Genomic DNA, 24,000 nt, shown 5'->3' with positions numbered 1-24,000 from the left:
TATCCTTTCTGAGATGGGGCAACCAGAGCTGAACAGAGTATTCCAAATGTGGCCATATCATAATTATTTAATTAAAGTATTTCAATACCAGAGTTTTCTTTTCGATTGCTTTTGTAACAATCCCAGCATGAAACATGGCACCCTGCCATAACACTGTTCAATGAGTTGGCACTTCAATGAGCTATTCAGCACAAACACAATACTTTTTTCCTGGCTAATTACAGCGGTTCACACCATGTCAGTTTACATGTTAAGTTAGAAATTTTTGCACTGATGTGCATCACTTAGTCACACTAAACCTCATTTGTCATATTATCACCCATTCATCTACTCCAGATAAATCCTCTGGAGCTCCGCACAGTCTGCTTGAATTTTCAGCACACTAAATAATGAACACCCACAAACTTGGCTACCTCACTATCTTTGACTCCATATAGTTTATGAATTATTCGAATGGCGCCAGTCCCAATACAGGTCCTTGGTAGAATTCAACCGCTTATTTTCCTCATCACAAGAGTTGCTGTTTATTTCTACCTTCTGTTTCCTATTCTTTAATCAAAGTTAAAATCCATAAAAGGACTGTCCCTGTTATCCTTGCAAAGGGGTAGCCATGTTATTATTATAGCAAAATAAAACATTAAGTCCAATGGCACCTTAAAGACTAAGAACATTTATTTCAGTACGAGCTTTCATGAGATCAGGCTCACTTTTTCACATATATGGGCAAATCATATTGAGAATTCTTACAGGGCAGGGAACAGCTAAGGCAGAGAGCCTTGGTATGAATTCCACCATGTATTTTTCAAATGTAAATGTAAGGGGAAAAGGGAAGAGCTGAGCTAGAAAGGTTAGGTGTCAATTCTAGTCACAGATCAGCAGAATTAGCAGTTACACATAATGGATGGTAAGAAGCCCTATACTGGCTTGTTTCAATCCAAGTGATGATGAGGAGGAGAAGAGTTGGTTTTTATATGCCGGCTTTCTCTACCACTTAAGGAAGAATCAAACCAGCTTACAATCACCTTCCCTCCCCCTCCCCACACCCTGTGAGGCAGGTGGGGTTGAGAGAGCTCTAAGAGAGCTGTGACTAGCCCAAGGTCACCCAGCTGGCTAAGTGTGTAGGGGTGGGGAATCAAATGCAGTTCTCCAGATTAGAGTCCACTGCTCCAAACCACCATTCTTAACCACTACACCATGCTGGTTAATGCTCTCAAGAACTCCAAAAGGTTTGTGAGGCAGGACTTCCTTTTGCAAAAGCCATGATGAATCCTCCTCAACCAGACAGTTCTTCCAGATGCTCACAATTCTCCCTGAGCCTTTTTTAAAACCAGCATTATGTTGGCTACCTTCCAGTCCTCAGGAAATGACCTATTTTAGTTAAGATTGCAGATGTTAGTAGACACCAACAATTCTACATTTTAACACCTTAAGAACTCTAATGTATGCAATCCAGACCTAGTGATTTTTCAATTAGACCCAGATCATATATTTAATATGTATACTCTATTCTTGCAGCATTCAGGGCACCTTACAACCAGTTATATAGCAATTAAAACACAGTAATGATATCAAAAAAGAGAAACACGTCATAATTAATTACAAAAGATCTGTGAAGCTGGACAGTATGGCACGCTCTACAAAAAATTAATGAGGTAGGAGCTCTTTTGTCCTTTCTCCAGTTGCCATTCTGCAAAGAGAGGGCCACAAACATTAATTATAGCTATACAGTTAAGCTGAATAAAGGACACTAGGGTTGTTGAGAGGATCTAAATTGGCACATGTGCATATATGAGAGAGACATTATGGTGTGACCTGTAAGTCCAAAGCCACAAAAGGTTATATATGGAAAAATCAGCAATGTGAACTGAACCTTGGAGCATACTGGAAACCAGTGTAATAGCTTCAAGATCAGCTGAATATAATAGCTTCAAGATCAGCTGAATATGTATACATTGTCCAGCCAATAGGCAGGTAGCTACATCTTGCATCAACTGGAGCTATAAAGTTGTCTTGTAAGGAAGTTCCACAGAGCACACTGTTACAGTGGCAGGAATCTGTGTAGAGAGATCAGTTGAGTCTAAGGGAACATAGGCTATGAGCCAAATGCATACGGAAGGTATTCATAATAACATTACTATCTTCTCCATTAATCATTTTTCCTTTGACATCAGTTATCCAAATCGCAACACCAAAAAGAATAATTGGAATAATTTTTAAGTTGAAAACCTGAATAGCCCCTGGGATATATTTGCCACCTTTGGTATGGAAGCAATTGACAATAGCTCCAGCCCCCGGTTTAATTTTGTTGGACACTGCTTTTTGATGGGCATTCCAATTTAGATTATGGGGAAAAAGAATGCCAAGATAAACAAACTCCTTAACTTGGTCAACCTCAAAGCCATACCCAGCGAAAAGGAGGCATTTTTCTCCTCTTAGAGAAGATCATAATCTTAGATTTGTGATGGTTTATTTTAAGAGCTTCCCTAGAACAGTACTCAGAAAAGGTTTGTAAGGATCTTTTCAAACCAATTCTTGTGCGGGACATCTCCATTAATTAAATAGGATCTAATCATACCCTTGAGATTTTAACATGAGTGGAGAGGATTGACCATATTCCATCCAACAACAGGCAGCTCAGTTCCCTCTATGGTATCAGTACCGTCAACCAGAATCACTTGTTCTGCCTAGATTTAATTTCAGCTTGATCTTCCTAATCCACAAGTACTGCATTCAAGCACAGATTCAGGTAAAACATGACTGCTTCTGGATGCTTAGTCAATGACAGCTAAACTTTAGTGCCATCTGCCAACCTCAAAGATTTTACATCATTTACGTGACCTCACTTACACATTATCTTGCATTGGAAATAACACAAAATTCCTGGAGAAGCCCCACGAAGTATGTGCCAGTGAATTGACTCTACCTTCCCAATGGAAACTTTGAAATCAGTTAGACAAATAATATCTGAACTGATCAGTAGGCCATTCCCTAAACGCCTATCAAATGCTCTAGTTGGTCTAAACAGATGAAATGTTCAATCATATTGAAGGCAAGTAAAAAAAAAAATCTATCATATCAAGTAGGGAACAATTTCTCGTGTTTATCTCAAGATGCAGGTTTCCACCAGCACAATTAAAGCTGTCTTTGTTCAATAACCATATGAACATAGATTGAAAGGGATCAAGGAAAGACGGATAATTCACAAGTACCTACCACTGTCTGCTTGATCATCTTGCCCAACAATGGGAAGCTAAAGATAGAATACTTGACCAAGCCTCCTTTAACCAAGGCTTTTTCTTTCTGTAAAGCATTAACTACTATTTCTTTTAGAGCCTGGAGAAATTTCCTTCAAGCAATGGAATGTTAATAACCCTGCTGAACAAGTGCCTCAAATATTTAATGTATTTAAGCAACTGTAATGAATAAGGATTTTATTTGCACGTTGGTAGCCTTCATAATCCAAAGCAACCCGTCCACATCAGTCAGAGTGAGCAATCCAAAATAATCCATGTAACTGCAACAAACAAGTACCATTCTAACTTCTCAAATGCCACAAAGTATTCTAGAATCTCATGGGATCTATAAGTCTCAAAGGGTGCACCATCATAAATAATCTTTTTTCAAAGGGAGAAAGATACATCACACTAAGACTTGAGTACATACATTATGATCTGACCATAACAGCATCAACTGAATTTTACCAGCTAGACAGCCAGTTTCCTGTTCTGTGAGAAAGGCAAATGAGCACCTGCCTCTATATATGTACAAAGCCCAATACAATGGGGGACTATTCGATGGTTGCCATGGAGGCCATGAAGTCCTGGACATGATCCAAGAAGGCTCACAAGCATGGTTGTTGAAATCTCCCAGAATTATAAATCTAGGAGTTGCCAATACTAGGTCCAAGTTCATCTCCACCAGTTCAGCAAGTGAACTGGTTTGTGTGGAAGATTTCCCAGGCAGGTGGTTGTTAAAATGTGCTCTTCTGTGCTTTTTTGGGGAGTATATTTTCTTCGTTTGGGGGAGTATATTATAAATTGTTTTAAGTTAGCACACAAAGGTAGGATTCAAAATGTGATGGAACGTGCTGCCAAGTTGCAGCTAATTTATGGCAACCCCTTACGGTTTTCAAGGCAAGAGACAAACAGAGGTGGTTTGCCTTTGCCTGCCTCTGTGTACCAACCCTGGACTTCTTTGGTCATCTCCCATCCAAGTACTAACCAGGGCTCACCCTGCTTAGCTTCTGAGATATGATGAGATCATCTATCCTGGGCAGGTCTGGGCAGGATTAAGAATATATAATAAACACAAGCAATAAGGAAGACATTACAAAAAGCAGTGAATATGTGCACACACTTCCCATACCCCCACCCACTTTCCCCCTTGGTACAAGTTATTCATGCTTTAGAAGGGTAGGACTGGGTGAGGATATGAGGCACAGATACACAGATATTCCACCTCCCTGTTGTACTGCCTATGTGGCCATGCATGTGCACACACACACACACAAGTGGAGTGAAGCATACACAGGGATCTATTAGAAGAAATTTTATACTAACAGATTCTGCACTTGTGGTGAACTTTACTGGGCTCTTTAATTTTTTTATTACCACTTTTAAAAAGAGAAAGAACAGATTATATAAACACAAAAGGGGTAATTCCAAATAAACTGGTACAAGTCTTAAACTGACATCTACTCAAAACTGTCACAGAATAAACTGAAGAACAGTGACTAACAGAACAATAGTAAACAGGTCTACACAGAATCTTACTCAGGGCTACTCAACGGGGCTTTCTCCCACCCCTTTCTTACTTGGGTGTCCATGGGCACATTGTACACTTCAGCATCCAGCAGTACTGTGCATGCACTGAATGGCAAAGTCTGATTAGCTAGTGTTCTTGCAGCTCGATAATGGACACGCAGAACTTCTTGCTCATTGGAAACAATAAGCTTTTCCTAGGTAAACAAAAACAAAACATGTAGACTTAAATATTATCTAACTAACACAACCATTTGCTGATTCAATCTTGCCTATCTGAAGTATGCTGATTTTGGAGACACAATCTCTCTCTATGAATTGGTAATAAAGCATGGCACAATTCAATAATTTTTATATAGAAAATTCTGTGAAATTTTGCTTCAGGAAATAAAATTTACAAAGATTCTTTAGAACAGTGACTAATTTTTTTAATTAAACATAAAAGGATATTTAGTATTTAAGTAATAATGTTTCAACTATTTTACAACAATCTTAAATATTAATTAGAACATAAGAACATAAGAATTTGTATAAAAGATACAATTTTGGAAATCCACTTTTTATAAAGGTTCTTAAGTATTTTTGCTAAATACCTGTGCAGATTTTTATGACTTGTCAAATCAGATACAAAGAAGTCAAATATATATGTTTGTTTACTAATGTTAGGAAGTTTGGTGTAACTGCTCTGCTAATACAAATCACAGGGAATTAAAATGGGCTTTTCACAGCTGAATCCTCTAAGGGTTAGAATTAAGTTAGAAATCACTTTAATATCAACCCTTTGGAATTATGGATTTAGTCTTAGACTACCTGAGACTCAATATCTGCGGAAACACAAAGAAGCCCCATATAAATATGCCTTATAGTGACAGATGCAACTTCCACACAAATTCTTTACTGCCAGCCATGCCATTATGTCACTGACACCATGCAAAGTAGACAAGGCACAAGACAGAATATTTAAATAACAAAAAGCACAAAATTTCAGAATCCATCAGTTCCTGTCAACATGAACTTCATGCAGAATTCTATATATCTTAATTTCTAAGAACCATTAATTAATGCAATTCTACAGTTCAAAACGTATTCAATATAAACCTTAAAGTATACAGTTGCTTTTCATTTTTTTCACACCATATCCTCTGAAATGTTCTGTGGATTTTAACTTACTTAAATATATTTTTCTAGTTTGTACACTATGATGGTACTTAGGCACTTGTCGTTTTTAAGGTTTAAGTTCTTTAACCTCTTATTACAGTGCCAAGTTAATTCTACCATACTGTCAACTGAGGAAATGTTTTATTTTCTTATCATTTCAATATGTAATTTCTTTTTTCACCCTTTCTTCACCTTTCAAATTATAAAACTTTAGAAGTAGAACTTCTCAATCTTTATTTTGTAGCATAGAAAGTCAAATATATTAATCAAGGTTTTGTAGTAGACTTACCCTTTCAATACTGTGTTGTAAACGAAGTTTCATCCTTACAACCTCTTGTTGTCGAAAGAGCTCTTTAAGTGGATCTGACAGGGAAGGAGGTGGCGTGATCTGTTGAAGGAATACCCATGAAACAACCATTTTAATAACAGACATGGTATATGGATATGAGCAAAAATATTATTAAATCTTCTCTAGTTGAACATCAGCATTTACAAGAATAACAACATACACAGTCTTGAAATACTGGAATCACTCTTCCTTCCTCCAACAATTTTTTTAAATTTGCGGCTAATATGCCAGATAAAACAGAAACTGACCATACAGAGTAGATGTTTACAACCAAGGCCAACAAAATTAGGAATCACCCAACAACAGAAGTGCTGTTCTACCTGCACAAATGTTGTTGCATTAATGGAATAGCACTTTTGGCTACAACCCAATGAATTTGAAAGTGATTTCTAATAGACCCTTTTGTTAAAAAGTTTAGTCCAAATAGGTGCACTTTGGGATTTCTGTTTAACACTTTTTGAATAGCAATATTACTGAAGTATTAGGCAGAGAACTTTCTGGATGTTGTTTGTGCACAGATGATATCACACAAATTCTGAATGGACGACATTAAAAGCTCCAACACCAACATTACTACTGTAGCTTATAGAGTAACATAACAGAATACAAATTAGCTTTACTTTAAAACAAACAAAAAATAACAGGAAATAAATTAATATGCTGTTCAATAAAATTAATCACAGTACAACAATGCTCATTCTGTACTAGGAAAACATGACTTTAAAACGTTAACCTCCTTTTAAGATCTGCTGTACAATTATACAACCTGAACTAGGACCAACTCACAAAGTCCCCATGGTGGACACATGGATGTCATGAGGATTCTGGGTAAGAGATGCACCTAGAAGTCCGTGGTGGGAGTTTATGTTCCAGGCATGCACTGGACCATGGAATGCAATTAAAAGAGGCTTCAGCCTCCCCAACCCCCAAAGGAAAATACTGGCCTTTCTAAGGCCATTTTAGGTCAGGGAAAATGGGAGGGAGGGGATGCTGAACTCTCTTGAGTTCCATAGTCTTGCACATGCCTGGTAATTAAGCTCCCAGATGGGAACTCCCAGAACACATCTGTACAAATTCCATACGGGGGACATGTAGACTTTATAATATGTGAATTGGTCCCAGAGACCTTCATGGGATCAAGGATGAAATATATATACAACCAGTGGAACTATTAGCTTTAGCGAACAAATCTAAATTGTTAGTTTAAAGCAAATATGAATTACTGTTTACTTGTTCCCTTTCTCCGTATTTCTCTCTCTAGGCTCTTTGCCCCAAAGTTTCCTTTTATTCTTTGATATCTTCATGGTCTTGACCACACAGCTTTTCCTGTCTCTAGGAGTTCTGATATAGTTTAATTCCAAACAAACTAGGCCTCACAGAAGTTTCTAGTGAACATTTAATGTCACGTTAGATTCTCCCAGCGGTCAAAATATTCATTAACATTTCATACACCAGTGTAGCACATTATAGTATATTTTGCCTTTTCATTTTTGTGGTTAGTTTTGCCAATCTGTCTTCTACAGATAGGGTGATGGTGATAGCCAATTTAATTCATGGGGTGAGTTCAGTAGATGAATTTGCATTTTATAAAATACAGTCTGAAGAACCTGCATATCCTACAAAACTAAGATTCAAGATTACAACAGAATGTCATAGAACAAGAAATACTAAGGTTGTAAGGACGTCTCTTCTTATTTTACTGGCCTGTTCTCTCACTATATTGTTCAACAAATATTATTCCCTACCAATACACCTCACAAGTTTGTTGCTTTTTTTTTTTTAAACACAGAATGGAGTGGGGCATGGGGAGAGAGGTGAACAACTTTCAAAAGAAATTCCTAATATTAAGAAGTTCTCAAAGCACTTTTTTTGCTATACTTCAAGCCTAGCACCACAAATGAAAAAAAGACAGAAATGTATACCAGCAAACTTGACCACAGGGTCAACTATCAGTCTTGTCAAGTTGCTGCCTCCTGGCCACTCTTACTGCTTCCTCCTGCTGTTCAACTGTGGAAAAGTAACAGGGCTCCATGTAGTCAGATGCCTGTGGCAGGAAGAGGCATGTCGCCTGACTTCCTGCACAAAGTGAGAAATTTGCCTATTCTGCTCACACAAATCAGCAGACTAGAGAAATAGAAGAAGAGGCTTGAGAGAAACCTGTCTTCACGTGGCTTCAAAAATGAGGAAGTGTTGCAGCATCCTATCACCTCAGGCACCTACCTGTGGAGTATTTGATTAACTTTTTCCAGCTGTTAGAACAGTGGCAGCAGCAGCAAGAGGACAAAGGACAGAACTAGCACTGGATTAATTGGAAGTAGCACCTGCTTTTCAACTGTGATACCACTGAGATTTCACTTTTTATTTTATGTCAGTCTTTTCCCAAAAGCCTACGGAGAACATGTTGTCCTAGTAATGCTTAAACCATGTAAGGCAGGGTTCCCTAATGTGGCACTTGCCAGTACTTCCCTTGGTACCTGCTGAGCTTTTCAAAAAGTAAGTGGGGCCAGTGTAAGATAGGGTTTTGTTAGTAAATGATGTAATTCAAATGAAAGGATTTTTCCACTGGAGGAACAATAAGCATCTGGGCTTTCCTTAGTCAGTGTGTGGTTCCATTCCCACTTCAGTCTTTCCTTCCCAGGTGGTGTGAGGAGGGAAGTATTTGGCTCCTCCTCCCATGGCAGCCATTTTGGGGTTGCCCTCACCACCTCGTCTCAAAATTCAAAAGGTGTCCACAGGCTCAAAAAAGGTGGGGAAATCTAATGCAAGCAATGGGACTGAACTGATAAAAGCATGAGATTGTTTGCTTACAGATTTTTTTGGGGGGGGGTAGGAGACCAAGACTACATTACTTGTGTCTATCTTCTTGGGCTTTCTCTATACTGTTACCATGTCATATTACATGCACTTTGCTTTTTATTTGTTAAAAAGTAGAAGACGTACAGGTATCTCCCTGCAGCAAGGCTATTCTATCCCTTCTCTCATCTATTACATGAAGAATGAATATTGCACTACTATAACAGAAAAGTGAATATACACAGTTAACAAACAAAAGGTTGAACACCATTATGTATATACAGGCATTTAAAAGGTTAGCAAGGACATTAAAGTTTATTATAAATATTTAGTCACTTACAGTTGGAATGCATATCTTGCTTAAGGGGTTGCCATCTAGGAGGTACGATCCATTGAAGGTCACATATTCATCATAATACTGAGGTGCTTGAGGAATCACACTACACAGTAATTTACGTTTCTCTTCTATTCTCTTCCTTATGTGCAAGTATTCAAAGTATGGATTTGCTCTTTCTGAACTGTATGGCTGAATCTCTTCTAGTTTTAGAGCATCTACAATAGCTGCCAAAGATTGATGAGTTTTTTCTTTAGCCTGTATCAATGACGGATTCACTTGAACAGGCTGAGGTACACGTGATAGCTTTCTTTTCCGTGGATGGTGTGTCTGAGCATCGTCTTCCTCAGTTAATCTGATCCTGCCTTTTGTAGAAGCAGAAGAGTCAGAATCCCTTTCTGATATCTGGGAGCAACTAATAATATTCTGCTTACTCTGATTAGCAAGCATATTTGCTCTGTTCCTTGTAATTCTCTGAGGAATTTCATACTGTTCTGCTTTATGGTCTTCCATTGTGTCTTCCACTTCTGACTTAATGGTTGGACTATACTTATGCACTTCGTGCGAAGTTAACTGTGCATGGCTTTCCAAACAAGGCAAAAGGCACTGTTGCAAGTTTTCTTCAGCTGCATTGCTTTCTGTGCTATCTATATTAAAAAGTTTTCCATTAGAATCATTTGTAATCCCTTTCAGTGCTCTGGCATTTAGCTCTTGAAGATCTAGGTCATCTTTATTATTAGTCATATGGGATGAAGAAATATTGTCACTTTGGGCCCTAAGATCAATCATGCTACTACCAAGTTCATCAGCTTGTGATGTCTTATAAATGAGTTTACTGACTACAGACGAACTAGCATTAAGGTGCAGGCGAGGGTCATTTGCAGTAAAATCCTTCTCAAAATTTTGTAAAGTATCCTTAGTGAAACATTCAGGATACACAGTGATGAGCACATCTGCCTTTTTATTGTTTGAGAGAAACAAAGCTTTTTCTACCTTCTTTTTACCATTACTGTCTACATCTAAGGTAGAACTGGTATTTTGAATGGCACTTTGTTGGTGTTTAATAATTAGAGGCTCTTGGCTGGTACTATCTGGTAAAGACGCATTCTTTGACATATAAAGAGTTTCTGTGATTTGTTGACTCCGAGATAAGAAGGATGACTGAACAGAGAAAAATGCTGCTTCCTCATGCGATACAGGATTTGCTATGTTTTCAGCATGATGAAGAAAAGGTTCTGAGCTTTTCTGCTCTTTTGAGGCTTTTTCTTCAGAATTACGAATGGCTGGAAAAGTTGTATCTTGTTCAAAGCCAGCAAAATTTGAACAGCTGCATTCACTGTTTAATGAATTATATCTTTCCAAAGGCACATCCCATGATTTACTTGATAGAGTCATAGTGTTCTGGCTACCCTGCTCCAAAACCATGTTACTTTCTCCTGATGGGCTTGACTGAGTAACATTTTTAATAACTGCTTCTGATGCAATATGCTTGTTGTCAGTATTTCGAGCTGGTGATGAAACAGCACTGGAATACAAGTCTGATGTATCATTTTGGAAATCCTTTTCAACCAAATTACAGCATGGGGATTCATGTTTAGGAGAAGAGCTACTATGACTCTGAACTGAGGACATAACACTGTGGTTATTTTCTTCTGTAATTCGGGACTGCTTTGAATGGTCATAAACAGCTGGCATACTGCATCTTCTTACTTCTACAACTGGCCTGCAGTCATTTAGAACAAATTTAACATCTTCAACAGATGCTGATCTAACATAAGCTGGTGGAAGCCTGTTTTGAAAAGGTGTTTTATTGCGTTCTGGCAACTCCGGTAAATTATCAGTCTCATGATGAGCTGGTGATTTGGAACTAGGTAAAAAGGGTGAGTGTGAGAAAGACATTTGAGAATCTGATCCTTCAAGCATAAAGTCTGAATCATACTCAGTTATGGGTCTTGGCGGAGTCACTATAGTTTGACAAGAATCCTCTGAGCTTGCTACTGAAATCATGGACATGGATCTGGATGTTAGGCCCATCTTTTCACTTTCTGATCTTGGGGATCTACTTAAGCTGTTGTCTGGTAGTAATACTGGTTTTCCACCAGCACTATTTTTTACATCAACAGACTGTGACCTATTACTTGTAGACTCTTTCAGTTGCTTTTCTTTCATACAATCTGACAATTCTGAGCTTTTCGAACGAATAAGCTCTTTGTTTTTTGTTTCAGTAAGTGGGTGTTTCATTTTTTCTTTATCTTTTATTTTGTTAAGTTCTGAACAGGATCGATTCTTCAGTCTTTCTTTTTCTTTTTGTTTTATTTTTTCTTTGTGTTTCCTATGCCACTGTTCAATTTCCAGATCTTTAAGGCTAAGCATTCTTTCAAAGCTTGTCTGCATCAAATCATCATTTAATAATCTCTTTTCTTTAGGCCGAGCATCTTTAGGTGCTGATGCAGGTTTACACTTAAGCTTTTCAGTTTCAAGCTTTAGCTTAATGAGGTTATTTTGCTGTACTTTCTCTTTGTGTTTGTCGCGTTCTTTATATCTGTCTATATCTTTATCTTTTTTATCTTTCTCTCTTCCATCTGGAGTTTTCAGCAATTCATCTTTTGGCTTCTCTTTCAAAGACAATGTTTTTTCAATACTGCATCTCCTCTCTTCTGGTATATGCCTTATATTTGAAACCGTTAAGCTATCCCGCTCTCTGGGTTTTTCTTTTTTTTCAGTCTCCTTTTCCTTTTCTTTGTTTTTACCTTTTTCCAGCTTTGAATATTCACCTTCCTTTTCAGAAAGCTTTCCTTTCCTTTCAATACAAGGTTTTTCTTTGCATTCAGACAGGTGTCTATCATTTTTTTCTCTGTCATGCTTTTTTTCAACCTTCTCCTTGTTTTTTTCTTTGTCATCAAACTTTTTAACAGTATTAAAGCTTTTTAATTTGTCATTTTCTTTGTGAGTTTTTTCTGTTGGCTTTTCTTTTGCCTTTTCTAAATTTTCACTCTGCTCTTTTTCTGACTTATGCTCATATTTCATTTTCTTCTCCTTGTCTAAATTTTTTCTGTCTACTTTTTCAGAAGCAGAATTTCGTTTTTCTAGTTTCTCTCTCTGTTCCTTGATGTTTTTTTCCTGTTTTTCAATGTCTATTTCTTTTTCTCCCAAAGAAACACCTGTTGTTCCATCTCTAATACTTAAACTAAACAATTCTGTTTCTTTGTCTATGGATATACCTTCTTTTTCTTCTTTTATATCTCTTACTTTTTCATCCTTATCATTTTCTTTTTTATTTTTATCCTTCTCTTCTTTAAAGTTTCTGTCTTTCTGAAAGTTTCTCTCTTTCACCAAAGCTTTTTCCAACTTTGATTTTCTCTCTGAGAGTTGAGAGTCATGGTCCATGCATGACATATCTTCTGTCTCATCACTTTTAAAAAAGTTCTCTTTCCAAAATTCTCTATCAAACTCCATGTTCCTTGGGACATCCTTAGAATTCTCCCTGTGTTTATGTTTTTCCTTCTCCCCATCCTGTTCTTTTTTGTGCTTGTCCTTTTCCCTTTCTTTGTGTTTCAATTTATGCTTCTTCAGAGTTTTTCCTTCCTTGTCAATCTTTTTCATCAGACTTTCAGAGCTTTCAAAAGATAGGCTGTTATCTTCCTCTTTAAATTTAGGACTAGATTTTTCACCAAATTCTGAAATAAATTCTTTTTGATGCTTACTTTTGTCTTTGTGCTTGTAGGGTTTGCCACTAGAACTTTCCAATAGATACTCAGAGTCTGTATTTTGATCATATCGAACTAGTTCAGATTGCGATGATACATCTGATCCTCCTGGGGATAAACATGTTTTAACATTTTCTTGTTTAAGCGGTGTTGTCTGCTTTTCAATTAACCCACAGGGATGCTTCGGAGATCTGCCAGCATTAATGTGGAATAAGTGCAGTGAAGAATCTTCTTTTGGGCTGAAAGACTTTCTGAAGTTTTCCTCTTCTCTGGTTTTGTCTAAAGATTCTAATACAGAAGCTACTCTTGAATTTTCTTTTTCCAGCTTCAGTTGTTGATTCTCCTTATTCTTGCTCTGATTTTTTAGTTTTCTTTTCACTTTTCCTTTTTGTTTATATTCACTGAAACTATATTCTTTTTTTACCTTTGTATCAGAATTTGAAGTTTCTGTGACAGAACAAGGAGCTGAAATGATCTTTTTGTCTTGAAGAATATCTTCATCTGAACTCTCAGAACTTGAATATAAAACTCTGGAGGACTTCTGTTTTTTATTTTTGAATGATTTTGGAAATGTTATCTTTTCCTGGTTCATAAATAAGTTGCTCTGGTCTACCTCTGATTCATCTTCTTTTCTCAAATCCCTCCTGGGAATATGCCTCTCATCGATCATTTTCTTAACTTCATCTTCATCATCATCTTTAAACTCATATTCGTCAAGAGCAGATGAAACTGGTGCCTTATTAGGAAGGTGCTTGCTGTCGTTTACAGATTCCTTCTCTGTCTCAGAATCCATATTCCCATCTACACTAGAAGGATTTATAGAAGGTGTCTCCTCAAGCTCTAAAATAAAAAATGAAACATGTTTATTGTCTGCTAAGTATTAATTTTCTTAGTATTTATGACAATTGTGGAGAACCCATATTTAAGTTTTATCCATCTTTAAGTACTTGTTTTTATTTTGATTAGTCCAAATCATTGTGGAACATAATACGACAAAAAAGAGAGAGATTTGAATCTTGTGGCAGAAAGTTACTTTTATCAAGTGTAGAAAAAACATAGTATTCAAGAGCATTGAGAAGCTATGGAAATAAATTTATTGGCCTACTCTGTATTTATTGTAATAAAAATACCATGTTTACAGATTTATTTTAGGAGGAAAAACCTGTCTCATCTTGCTAATTTTCTATTATCTTGACAACACCCCTGGATTTCAATCATTAACAAAAATTATAAACTCAGATTTCTGCTTTTCCTTCTGGTAGCTACTGTTTATTTAATTACATTATTTATAGCCCACCTTTCTCACTTGGACTCAAGGTGGTTATTAAAAGTGAATCCCCCAAATTTTCAATGCCGTTATTGGCTACTTCGTCTCATTCTTACTGCTGTTATTTTCTAAGTTTGCTGGAGACTGGCTTTTAGAGATTATTTTAGTGTTTAGAACAGTTTTATGTATCTATTTATGATGCTGTGAATCACCTTGGACATATGTATGGAGAGGTGGTATATAGATATTTTAAACAATAAAGCATCAATAATGGCAGTACAGAGCTGAATTGCTCAAGTATGAAACATCACATATTAGAACACCAACTTTCTTGCTCTGTATACAGAATTAAAACAAACAAAACAAAAACTCAACACACAGCAATGATAATGGGTAAAGTTTAAAAGTTAAAAGGAGATAGTACTGCAGAGCAATTATACTGTAGCCACAAGAGAAATATAATAGCAATGATGCAGTGTGAATGCAATCAAGTCGCTATTGGGAAAACAGTGAAAGTCTTCCATTTTAAAAATAGAACTACAGTTATATGATAGTACAGGATGTAAAAACAAGATTACTATTTACTTAGCAAATCTGTATGCTGCTTCTCCAGAACCTGCTCAAGCAGCTCACAATTAAAACAAACAGCACAAGACAATGGAACCAACACACCACAAGCCAATACAACCAACAAAACACCACAAGCCAAGTCATGTCACACTATCAAAATTGCAAGTGGAAAAAAATGGGTCACCCATGGAGAATGTAATATGTCACTAAATAATATAGTATAAAATATATTCATTAGAATAACGTAGAAAAGCCCACAAGTTCCTTGCCATATCAACTCTTTTGGTTCTTCGCCTATCCTCAACAAGACCTTTATTTTAATCTCCCAGCATATATACTGTCATAATGTATTGTGTTAAACAGAACATGTTTGATGAACAGGAGAGAAGATAGGGAGAAAAAGTTCCAATCAATTCTTCTAATCCTCCCATCAATCACAGTTCAGTGTCTAAAACTGAAATTTGTTTGAAGGGTTCCCAAACTAGGAAGCTTTCAATTGCAATCTGTATACAAGGAAAGGAATAAAGGGAACAAGAGATGAAACGCGGGAGCACAGCAAATAAGCTATGCTCATGCTTGTCCAAGCAAAGGTCTGTCATGACTAGAGATATGAAGGCCTGGGGAAAAACTGGAAAAAAATGGGGAAAATGTTTTTTGAGGGTGGGGTGGGGAGTACTGAAAGAAACTCGTATGACATATTTTCTCTTTTAGAATGAGGGAAGTGCTTTTACAGACAAGGGGGCCATGCTGTAAATATATACAGGTTTTAAATACAAGATGCATTTCTGCATCTAATCTTCACGAGAGGAGCATGCAGGGCTTACATTGCTTCTCAACAGTTGTATGCCTTCTGACTTGATGTGGTTGACCTTTGAACCTCTCCCTCAAACCACTGTGACACATTTACCCACAGACTGCATAACAAGTACTTTATTGCCCTACCTTGCAAGAAGGAGAAAAAGGATCAGAAGGAGATGGGGCAGAAACTGCAACCAAAGCCTCAGAGGAAAACTGAAAGTTTCACTGAGAAAGCTCTCTCCAACCAGATAGCAAAACTAAGGTACATGTTCTGAGACAGCATAGGGCACACCAGCTTGTAGTTTTCTCTCAAGTATAAGGTATATTTATAATTTTGCTGAGGAATTTATAAATTTAAATTCCATAAATGTATCAAATATTGCAATTTTATACGCTAACTATATAATAAATGTTGCACTTTGTTGTTAAAGCAGGTTTGATAGATTAGTCTAGGTTTGATAGGACAGTAAGTACTGCAGTTGTATGCCTTCTGACTTGATGTGGTTGACCTTTGCACCTCTCCCTCAAACCACTGTGACACATTTACCCACAGACTGCATAACAATTCTCCCCCCAAACAGGAAAAGTCCCGGGGGATTTTCCACGGCTTCAAAATTTCTGGAAATTTTATATCTTTAGTGCGCTGGGGTGGAAAGAGGGGCAATAAGATGGGAAGTATATCAGAAAAACACTGTCCCTTCCTTACAATGCTAGATCTGCCTTTACAAGGAATAGGAGCGTAAGCATTGGTTTATCCCCCATTTCCTGTGAGAGATGGCCAAGCTGCCTAATATGAAGGCAGTGGGCAGATTTCTACGTCTTCTGAGTAACTCCAGTATCTAGATTAAAATAAAGTTTTGTGCCTTTCAACTGAATCTCAATTTGTAGCCTAGTTACTTTACGCTATGAAGCGCAACAGAACAACAAAAACCAAACTAGCCTCATCTTTACGGCCTTAGCCGCAGTTCTGTTTCTCAGTTACTCTAGAAAAGTTGTCTTCAATCCATCGATTGTGACCTTCGGATCTGTCAGGTTGTGAGCCTCTAGAGACAGGGATTTTTGTTAAAGGAACCGCTACTGAGAAGAAGGATGTCAAGGTTAGATCACTTGGTGGCACAGTGGATTCTCCATGACTATGACGCTTAGCTTGTTCCTCAATATGGTATCCCTCCTGGAGCTCAAATTGTATTCCCTCTGCCTGGCTCTCTTGGATTGCTTGTCCCAGTCCTGACCGTGAAGCTGGTGAGGTCTTGAGTCTGGCTTTCCCTCTTCCTGTCAAGTGATACTGATGTCACATAACTTTCTTTCATGTGCTTACAATTCAGTAGGTCCATGCTGCTGCCTAGCAGTTAAAACCATGTCCAAGTCTGGAAAGAATGAAGACCTCTGCTCTAAAGGGTGTCAGGATAGTTTAAACAGGCTCTTAACACATTTGTGAGATGCATTTATTTATTTTATTTAGGTATTCATATCCAGCTTTTCTCCTCAATGCAGACCCAAAACAGATTACAACATTGTTCACACCTGCTTTTTAGCTACATAAATGCAAACAAAAATTGATTTCTGACCTGAGCAACCATCTTCATCATCAGAAATAGGAACTTCCCTTTTCAATAACATCTCCAATTCTTCTGTATCTGCTACATCAACTGGTCTCTCTCCATGCTTATTTGCCTGAAATGGATTTCCACCATGTCGGAGCAAGAGCTTCACAATCTGAAACATCAGTTATGTAAATTTGCTTTTATATGGTTTTTGGCTCTACAAATACAATCTCAGGAAATGAACAGATTGACAGTTACATTGTAAGCTTCTGCAGGCAGGGACTTGCCTATTTTTTATCCCACTGATTCCAGAATACTAGTACTGTGTTCTAATCTATTATTGCCTTTGTGAATTATCACTGTGCATCTTGTACACCCTTAAGCTTTGCATAGTAAGCACAGACTGTACCATTTACATTTCATTGTCTTTTGATCTCACTACTTGTATTTTTCCCTGTATCCCTATATAACTTTCCAAAAGGTGATAAACTTCATGGAACTGATTAAAGGGACTCTAGTCCATAAAAACCTATGCCTTAAACAAATCTGAATGGGGTTCGTCCTACAAATCCATTCCACTGGTGCATTCCCCCAGTGCAAGAGAATTCCATTGACAAAAGAGCTTATTTAGTTGGTGGAACATTCTCACAAAAGGTCCCACTGATTTAACTGCAATAGTTCTAAAACACTTTGTGAATTATACCTAAAACAAGTAAAAAAGTATGCATTACAAAGACATACAACTCTCGTAATGTAAGACTATGCACACTGTTTATGTTGAGCTAGCTTTGATTGCTAGGCGTATTAATGAAGGGTTGGGGGCTACATGAAGAGTACATACTTTTCTGTGTCCACTGCTTGCAGAATCATGGAGAGGTGTATCATCATCCAGTCCTTGAGTGTTCACATCTGCCCCTGCTGCTATCAAAACCTTAGCAACTTCATAGTAACCAGCATTGCATGCTTCGTGGAGTGGTGTCCAACCTATAGTAAAGGAAATCAGGCTTTAGTTTTTTGTTTTACTTACAGTATTGTAATCTGTGTCAAACTTTCTGTATTGTATAAAAATAAATTTAACAAAACACAGAACTACTAGGTTTTATTATGAAATTTTAATTTAAAAAATAACTATTAACCATTAAAAAACTTAACAAGGATAACAGTTCACAGAAAACACTAATTTTCACCCCATCTCCAAAGACTGAGCTACACTTTCAATCTTCAGTTTATATGAAGCTATTTTTTTGTGCCTGCAAACAGAGGCAATTCAAATACCACCACAGAATGCACTACTGAGTGGTTTGGTTTTAACAACTTCAGTTCTATGAATGTTGAGGCCTTGTGACATACACCATGGCAGGTTCAAGTTAATAAGCAAGAGGCAACTGTTTAACATGTTTCTAAGGGCTACAGACAAATCAGGAAATGGTTTAGCTACACATTTGTTCTATAAACTGATGATAAATACTCATTCAAGGTTTGTATAACATATGTTTATGAGATAATGTTTGTTCACCATGTTTAACATTCTACAGTAATCAACAAGATGGGATGAATCCAGCAACTGTCAATGAAAGGCTGTGCTGATGAAAGCTGTCAGAAGGAGGATATGCCAATTTCCTTCCTTCTGCTTCCTCAGTACATCCTGCCAATCCACGTGGCTATTTAATCCATACAAGTCCTTTGACTCTGGGAATCAATTCTCCCACCTTCAGAAAGGACTGCTGGGGGAAAGGAAACGAGGGAAAGACACACAATCCCTGAGCCTATGGGTCAGTGGATCCAGTCCAATGGATAAATACGTATTTTGCCCAACAAAATATGTTCCCTTAAGATACATGGCTTTCAGTTTGCAAGACACAACAAACACTGTTAATGATGTGACATTTTTGGAGATCACTCATTCATAGGGTTGCTGTAAGCTGGAAGCATCTTGATGGCACTTAACACACACACACACACAATACACTTTAGATTCTTTCACACATGATCCTACCCAATTCCTTCTCTACAATCACTGAGATACTTTTAATTGTTTTTTGAACTAGCAAAATAAGTACTTTTAAGTAAATTCTGCTGACATTTACGGGATGTACTTTCAGCCAAATGCACTTCTGATTCAAGTGCAAATATACTGAACTGTTTCTCAAGTACACTGAAAATTAAAGGAAAATTTGGAGCTTCAGACAACTGATAAATTCAGAACAAATAATTTAACTATTAAAATTAAAGACCAGGCAGTGGCGGCATTCAGATGTCACAAAAAAAGATTCTAAATTATGGTTTGATTAAATTCTAATTTGCTGGCAGGTGCTAAACTAGCATCACAAGCCACAGTTTGTACTGTAATTGTTGGTAGTAATGTCAGAATCCTGAAATTCCAGTTTGTTCAGTAGCACCCTGTTATATACGAACAAAGGAACAGATTTTTTTGTACTCTCCAGCTGCATTCAGTTCTCATCAATGGCACTTTCCCCAAGACACTTCCTACCTCCTGCCTCTGCTTGCCCATCCACCATGCCAGTGATGACTAATGAAATTGGAACAGGCTTTTAAGACTTCAGCCTCTCCAGAGGAGAAATTGAAAAAGCAGCAGGTAAGGATCTAGCTTAATCACATGATTTGATTCAATTTACTAATATATACAATGAAAACTGCTCCACACAAAATACGGTTTCCAGTCAAACTAAACAAACTACATTCTGCCATTCTCTTGAATCCACAGAGAACACTTCCCCTTCAACCCCTTCTCCCTTAATATCACAGTATGAGACAAAATTGCTACCCCTGGGTTGGGAAATGGATCCCAAGTCCGCCCTCTAGAGTAGCCAGGAGATCTCCTGGAAGATATCCCATCCCACCTGAGCGATTGCAATCCTAGTGAGAGATTTATGTTCATATTATCCTCCAATGCTTTTATCTGAGAGAAAACAAGGTAGAGAACTAGCAAAAGAGGGAAAGGGAATGAAGGTTCTAAAAAGTGGTGTTAGAACAAAAAAGGAATTCAATTAAGAAACTAGACAAAAGGGGGAGGGGAAAACTGAGGCTGTAATTCTAAGCACACTTACTAGGAAGAAAGCCCCACTGAACTCAGTGGAATTCACCTGTGATATAAGAAATCAAGGGGGAAATTTAAAGCACAGCTGGGCATTCTGAAAGATCAACATGGATATACATTAACTGAACAAGACGAAATAAAGAAAATATGGGAACAGTACACTGAAGAACTATACAGGAAAGATGAAAGGACAACAGAAATTAAATTATTTCAAAGAAGAATCTTTTGAAGAACCTGCAGGTTTTGAAAATGAAATGAACGCTACATGAGAGCAGTTGGGAGAAACAAATCACCAGGAGTAGATGGGATATCAATAAGAGATATTTCAAGCCACAGAAATGGAGTCCATTGAAATCTTAACAAGAAAATGTCAACAAGAGGCGGATAAAGGGAAAAAGATCAAATTTATAAATCTTTATCCCCCTCTTTACCTTCTGTATCCCTTTATAAAAACAATAAAAAAATTAAGAAAATGTCAACAAATATGGAAAACAAAACAATGGCCCATCAGACTGGAAATGCTCAATTACATTCCAATTCTTTAAAAAAGGAGAAATTAAAGACTGCCCAGGCTAGCCTGATGTCGTCAGATCTCAGAAGCTAAGCAGGGTCAGCCCTGGTTAGTATTTGGATGGGAGACCACCAAAGAATACCAGGGTGGCTGTGCAGAGGAAGGAACTGGCAAACCACCTCTGTTAGTCTCTTGCCATGAAAACCCCCAAAAGGGGACGCCATAAGTCGGCTGCGACTTGAAGGCACTTTACACACACACAAAGACTGCAGCAACTGTTGGACCATCAACTTAATTTCTCACACAAATAAAGTAATGCTCAAAATCATACAACGAAGACAATTACCATACATGGAATGAGGAATGCCACATATTCAGACTGGATTCAGGAAAGGAAAAGGCACTAGAGATCATATTGCAAATTTATGTTGGTTACTGGAGCATACATGAGAATTTCAGAAGAAGATCAGCTTTAGTTTCATAGATTACAGCAAAGCTTTTAACTGTGCAGATCATAAAATGCTATGGTCAGTCTGAAAAGAAATGGGTCTGCAACAACATCTGATTGTTTTGATATGCAGAGTATAAGTTGCCTATCAAATTGTTTTGATAGGCAACTTATACTCTGGACATAGGGTTGCCAACTTCCGGGTGGTGGCTGGAGATCTCCTGGTATTACAACTGATCTCCAGGCAACAGAGATCACTTCACCTGGAAAAAATGGCCACTTTGGAAGGTGAACTGTATGGCATTACATCCCACTGAAGCCCCTCCCCTCCCCAAACTCCCCCCTCCTCAGGCTGAACCCCCCCCCAATCTCCACGTATTTCCCAACCCGGAGCTGGCAACCCTATCTGGACAAGGGTCTATGGTTAGGACAGAATACAGAGAAACAGAATGGTTTCCAGTCGGCAAAGGTGTCAGACAAGGATTTATTTTATCTCCATCTGTTCAATCCATATGAAGAACATATAATAAGGAAAGCCAAATTAGATTTATATTAAGGTGGAGTGAAAATTGGTGGAAGGAACATTAACCATTTCAGATATGCAGATGACACCACATGACTGGCAGAAAATAGCGAAGACTTGAAACGACTCCTCATGAAGGTTAAAGCAGAAAGTGCCAAAGCAGGATTAGGCATGAACATCAAGACAAAAGTAATGACTACTGAGAAATTACACAAGTTTAAGGTTGACTATGAAGAAACCGAAATTGTTAAAAGGTTTTCTCTTCCTTGGTTCAGTCATCAACCAAAAGAGAGACTAAAACCATACAACCAGAAGGAGGTAGAGACTGGAAAGGGCAGCCATGAAGGAGCTACAAAAGATTCTTAAGTGTAAAGATGTGTCACTGGCAACCAAGATCAAGATAATTCATACTATAGTATTTCCCATTACTATGTATGAGTGTGAAAGTTGAACAATGCAGAAAGCTGAGAGGAAGAAAGTTGATTCAATTGACATGTGGTGTTGGAGGGAAGTTTTACATATACCCTGGACCACCCAAAAGACTAATAAGTGGGTTCTAGATCAAATCAAACCTGAACTCTCCCTGGAAGCTAAAATGACCACACTGAACTCTCCCTGGAAGCTAAAATGGCCACACTGAGGTTATCATACTTTGGTCGCATTATGAAAAGACAAGATTTGCTGGAAAATACAATAAGGCTAGGACAAGTGGAAGGTAGCAGGAAAAGAGGAAGACCCAACATGTGATGGACTGACTCAACCAAGGAAGCCATGGCCCTCAATTTGCAAGACTTGAGCATGGTCCCTCAATGGCCCTCAATTTGCAGGACAAATAGGACATTTTGGAGGTCAATAAAGCATAGTGTCGCAATAAGTGACTTGACAGCACTTAACACACACACACATTTTGGCTTGCACTCTATCTACCCTTAACCAAGAATGGGGAGTCGGAGGCTTGGCATAACCTAGGTTTCTTCTGTGCCTCTTCCCCCTTCCTCCCCCCATTATTGCAATCAAACAGGAAGTGGGCTACAGCAGGCTAGTAATACAGGGTTGCTCAGGATGCTATTCATGGATTCTGCTTGGAGACAGGAAAAGAGGCAAGAAGTAGATTAATAAGGTTTTATAAGCAAATGTGCTATTGCGTATGCCTGGTAGACCAACTGGGTTTTTCAAACTGCACTGTAAACAAGTGCTGACATCTGAATGCAGCAAGAATTAAACTACTTGTCAAACTTACCTGCAAAATCTTTTACATTCACATTTGCTCCAAGACCAATTAACTCTTTAACTTGCTTAATATCGCCTCTAATTGCTGCTGTGTGTAAGGGGGTTTCCCCACGTTCATTTCTCTTGTTAACTTTGTCTTTTTGTCGTGATGAAGAGCTTGGAGTTTTCTTTTGTGCTGGCGCTGTCTGTAAAGGATGATTTAGGTTGGGATCTACAAAATAAATTTTTAGATATGAAATATATTTTTGCCATAGTGAATGGAACTCACTTCACTAAAACCATTTAACTATCTAGTTCGTTTGAAATTTAGATAATTTAGATAATTAATTAACATTGCACCCAAATGGTGAGACTTTCTTCCCATTAAGAAGTTTTGGAAGCTTACCAGCTGTTTTAAAAAAGTTGCTGTGAGGAAAGCTTCAAATAGATACGCTTTCATAACGATAATTTACAATAATCACACAACAAAACGGACTTTTAATATATCCAGAGAGGCCAAAGGTGCATGGAGACAAAAGCATTCTTAAAAAATAATAAACTGTCCAACAATGAACGTCATTAGAGCCGAACAGCACTACATTATTAAATAAGACCCCCCATTTCTCATACATCAGACAGTATTTAAGAGCCCTATGCATTTCCTGAACTATGAAACACAAGTGCCTGGGGAATTTTATTTCTACAGTGCACTGCATATCCTGAGTTCTATATGATCAAGTTATGGGTGGGGGGGGGGAAGAGGAAAAGGCAGTGGGGCAGCAAGAATTGTCCTTCCTCTTGGTTGTCTGCTAACATGACATCACTCTCCAACAGCAGGGCAGATAAAATGGAATAAAGTGAAAGAAGGGAGCGACAATTCTGGAGGCCAGGACACCTAGCATACCAAGGAACTCCTGACATCATCATCAAGTGTGCTACAGTGTTGCAAGCTCTCTGAGCATTCTGAAACT

The 24,000-nt window shown here is 37.8% G+C and overlaps 1 protein-coding gene across 2 annotated transcripts in view; it reads right to left on the bottom strand.

The window, feature by feature from the left end:
• Positions 1-24,000, bottom strand: part of ANKRD12 (ankyrin repeat domain 12) — a 45,400-nt gene that overhangs the window by 4,429 nt on the left and 16,971 nt on the right. For both annotated transcript variants that reach the window (XM_056854770.1, XM_056854771.1), the window contains 6 exons: positions 23,061-23,261; positions 18,122-18,264; positions 17,305-17,452; positions 9,401-13,941; positions 6,208-6,306; positions 4,814-4,957 (listed from right to left, as the gene is read on the bottom strand). In XM_056854770.1, the coding sequence (XP_056710748.1) occupies positions 4,814-4,957; positions 6,208-6,306; positions 9,401-13,941; positions 17,305-17,452; positions 18,122-18,264; positions 23,061-23,261 (5,276 nt within the window). The remainder of the gene's footprint in view (positions 1-4,813; positions 4,958-6,207; positions 6,307-9,400; positions 13,942-17,304; positions 17,453-18,121; positions 18,265-23,060; positions 23,262-24,000) is intronic.

The sequence above is a fragment of the Euleptes europaea genome, chromosome 8, assembly GCF_029931775.1.
Source record: "Euleptes europaea isolate rEulEur1 chromosome 8, rEulEur1.hap1, whole genome shotgun sequence".
NCBI classification, from domain to species: domain Eukaryota; kingdom Metazoa; phylum Chordata; class Lepidosauria; order Squamata; family Sphaerodactylidae; genus Euleptes; species Euleptes europaea.
The sequence above is the reverse complement of the archived record's forward strand: the minus strand, read 5'-3'. Positions and strand labels throughout refer to the sequence as shown.